Source organism: Brachionichthys hirsutus, chromosome 18, assembly GCF_040956055.1.
Source record: "Brachionichthys hirsutus isolate HB-005 chromosome 18, CSIRO-AGI_Bhir_v1, whole genome shotgun sequence".
NCBI lineage: Eukaryota > Metazoa > Chordata > Actinopteri > Lophiiformes > Brachionichthyidae > Brachionichthys > Brachionichthys hirsutus.
Window position 1 is genome coordinate 3,487,788 of NC_090914.1, and position 3,663 is coordinate 3,491,450.

Here is a 3,663-nt window from a genome sequence, read left to right on the forward strand (position 1 = left end):
ATCAGGGTTTGGGTTTTCTTCTTCCTATTTCCCACTCCCACATTTAATTATTAAAAAGTGCATATAGTTGATGTGTGGAATTAATTTCCCAATTTGTGTTTGGGATTAATCGACGTGTGTTTGTTTTGTTTGCATTTCCTGACTGACAAATTGAGAGCATTGTGTCCAATATTGCGCAGGCAAAACTATTAATCCCTGCGGAAAGCATGAAATTTAGAATTTGAACAGGCACGACAAATAATTATTGTTAAAATAAAATAAAAATCAATTATTATTTTGAAACTAATTTTAATTACAAAGTTGTCCATGCTCTGTAATTCTAGTACCAACACTGGATCTGAAAAAATAAAAGGAGTTTTCTCTTTCACAGCTTCTCATTTTATATTTCGTGCGTAATTACGCACTCGTAATGTGCGTAATTAATGTGCGCCCGTTTCAATGAGCTCATTAAACTTTGATATATCTCGTATATTCGTTGGAATTAATTTCTACCGTTGATATGAACGGGATTTATTTTCGAACATTAAGGTGGAGAATTGCCCCCCCCAACCCCATTTTTTTTTAAATAATAATAATAATAATAATAATATTAATAATAAAAACACCATCGTTTCAGAAAGCAAAACCAATAACACTTTAATATAGATTCTGTTCTTGTCACTACAAGAATGCACATATACAAGCCATAAATAGGAATTACACAAATGATTAAAGAGAATCCTGTGAGGCATTTCAATTCATAGGAATCCAGACAGTGATGCAAATGGAAGCTATTTTACAGGAAGTTGTTGTTTGTCTTTGGGGGGGGGGGGCATTCCTGAAGTCGACTTCTGAACAGATTTCGTCACATTCTCATTAATTTTATCATTATTGTCAACATCTTCTCTCAAAATAATTAGGCAACTAACAATCTCAACATCTAAAACGGTGGGAAACGTCAAAAATATCTGAAATACATATATTGTACACAAACTCTATCTTTTTTCTTTTTTCTTTTTCTTTTTTTTTTTTTTTTTTACAAATGTACAAATTGAAGGCGGAGAAAGTCCACATCGTTTAGAGAGGTGGTGGGATTTATGATGAGTTCATGATCGGCCTGGAATAGACGCCTTGGTAGTAAGTTGTGTCAGGCATGGATGAAGAATCCAGACCGGGTTTCCCCGCCATGGAGCCCATGGAAAGCGCTCCGGCCATAGGGGAGCCGTAGCCGGAATAATGCATCACCTGCTCGTAAGTCTTTAGGTCCATTTTGTGGTGCTGCTGCTCCGAGGACATGAGATTATTTATGGAGAAGGGGTGGTTGAAGGAGTAGTGGTGCTCCGGCTTCAGGTGCGCTTCGTGCGCAAGGACGGAGTGATGCTGAGACATCAGGTGCTGCCCCTGCGACACCGGGGAGGCGGCGGCGTGCTCCGGGCTCAGGGCCTGGCTCGTCTTCATGTCCGACAGGGATCTTTTGTGCTCGCTGGAAGAAGAGTTGGAGTGCGGGGACTCGTTGCCGTTGCAGCTCTCCGAGCTGCTGTTGGAGGAGCCGCCGTCTCCCGCTTTGCGACCGCCATCCTTCCCCATATTCTTCTTATCGCACTTGAAGCGCTTCTGCCTCCTCAGGTAGCAGCCGTTCTCAAACATGTTCCCGGAGTCGGGGTGGAGAGTCCAAAACGAGCCTTTCCCCGGTTTATCCGGCGACCTGGGCACCTTGAGGAAGCAGTCATTGAACGACAGAGAGTGGCGGATGGAGTTCTGCCAGCGCTGTTGGTTCTGTCGGTAAAAAGGGAAGAGGTCCATTATCCACTGGTAGATCTCGGCCAGGGTCAGCATCTTGCTGGGAGACTGCTGGATGGCCATGGTGATGAGGGAAATGTAGGAATACGGGGGTTTGGCGTGCGTGTAGCTCCGGCGGTAGGTCTTAGGGTCTCTGGACCTGTTGATGTTGGACTGTCCGTAAATGGGGCTCATGGCGTTCATGTTGGTGTAGGACGTCAGCGCGTTCATGGATGCGGGCTGCGCGGTCATGGGACTCATGTTGGGGCTCAGGGCTGCGCTCATGGCCGTCATGCCTGCGCCCATGCCGTTCATGGCTCCGGTGCCTGGTGACATGCCGGTCATGGAGGGGCTCATGCCCGTGTTGACGTACGACATGTTCATGGAGTTTGCCGTCATGTTGGCAGCGGTGTTCATGCCGGACATGCTCATGTAGGTATTCATAGAGTTCATTCCCAGGCCCGGATTCATGTTGCCAACAGACGTGTAACACTGTGGGGGGGGGGGGCAATGGTCAGTTTCATCTGGAACAAGCATCACAGCAATCACCAAACACAGGGATTATTCCCGAGCCATCAGAATCATTGCTTTTATTTAAAATGAGATTAAAATAATTTATATGCGTCGCTGGCGCGGAGAAGCTGAGAATCATAAAATGGCTTTAATTCCGGCTTTCATTCAAAACAGCGTTTAAATCGTCCGTTTTATTCCTCTGATGTGTCCAGAGAATAAAGTTAAACAAGCCCCCAATAATACACAATGTCTAAAATAAATAGTAAAACCCTAAATGATTATTTGCTGCCTCAAACGCAGCACGAATATTTGGATCAATCGCATCATAATTAATTATCGTGTTTATTAAAACATTGCAAAATGATCTGATTTAGTAAAGATAGTATTATGAAATTATTATCCCTGCAGTGAAAAGTTTCCCTCTCCACATGTCAAGGATAGTGCGCGCTGCGTAAAGATGGGGGGGGGGGAGAGGATTTGGAGGCGCCTCAAGTCAATATTTGATCACAAAGTTAATATTATCTCAGGGCTAATATTGAATTGTATAAAATGGGATCGGCTTTAGAAGGTGGAAAAATATATATATTTAAGGTACCCACCTCGGGCTCTCCGTAGTAGGTGCTCCAGTCGGTGTGCTCGTGTCCTTCCATTTTAACTGCTCCAAGCATCATGGAGGACTTTCACAAAGCGTCTCCCAGCAGAGGAAAAGCCCAAAGTGTCTCTAAATAGCAGGTGACTGGGGGGGGACCACTGAGTGTAGTTCGGTCGTCGGTGCGTCCCGCCGTCAAGGACTGGCGCGTACGCGTCTTATGGAGCCAGCCGTGAGCTGCGTCTGTCAGTGACTGGAGTTGAAGTGACGCTCCGTGCTGCCTGTTAACGCTGTGATATAGCTCTGCGCTAGGCAAGCCTCCAATCCCTACTTCTACGCCTTGGGCCCTATTTGAATAATCTCCTCGCACCTATGCGTGAGACTCCTCAGCCCCCCCCCCCCCCCCCCCAAACCCCCACCCCCACCGTACACCTGCGCCGACTGAAAAGAACGGAGAACAGTTTCTGATCAAAAGTGTCATTATAAACTAATCTTATTGTATTTTCGGTGGGAAAATGGTGGGACTAAAGGACAGTTTGGCGTGTTTACGCAGCGTGCTTTTCATTACGCACAACCTCCAGTGTTCTTATTCTACTTCAGCAGAGCCAAAATTATAATACAATTGTATTACTGCATGCGCGGCATGCACCAGCAGCACCAAAGAACACGGAAGGGTTTTTGAATACTAATAGAATATAGAAATCTTCTTATTTCAACATTTTTACGCAAATGGTTTCAATCCATGAATAATTATGTTACAGCATTCTGCCACTTTTTTGTTGTATAGACGTTTTAAACTGTGG

The 3,663-nt window shown here is 44.9% G+C and overlaps 1 protein-coding gene across 1 annotated transcript; it reads right to left on the minus strand.

The window, feature by feature from the left end:
- Nucleotides 1-823: 823 nt before the first annotated feature.
- Nucleotides 824-2,942, minus strand: foxa2 (forkhead box A2). Its single transcript, XM_068751969.1, has 2 exons — nucleotides 2,871-2,942; nucleotides 824-2,250 (listed from the first exon to the last, which is right to left on the minus strand). Exons 1-2 carry the CDS (start codon nucleotides 2,940-2,942, stop codon nucleotides 1,075-1,077), a joined length of 1,248 nt encoding a protein of 415 aa, XP_068608070.1. The 3' UTR covers nucleotides 824-1,074.
- Between the last annotated feature and the right edge of the window lie 721 nt (nucleotides 2,943-3,663).

What these genes read in the sequence shown, in the direction of transcription:
- foxa2 (XM_068751969.1), bottom strand. Translation starts at nt 2,942, where the DNA reads ATGATGCTTGGAGCAGTTAAAATGGAAGGACACGAGCACACCGACTGG. An exon ending in CCTACTACGGAGAGCCCGAG is followed by an intron (nt 2,251 to 2,870) that starts GTGGGTACCTTA and finishes CCCCCCCCACAG; the next exon opens with TGTTACACGTCTGTTGGCAA.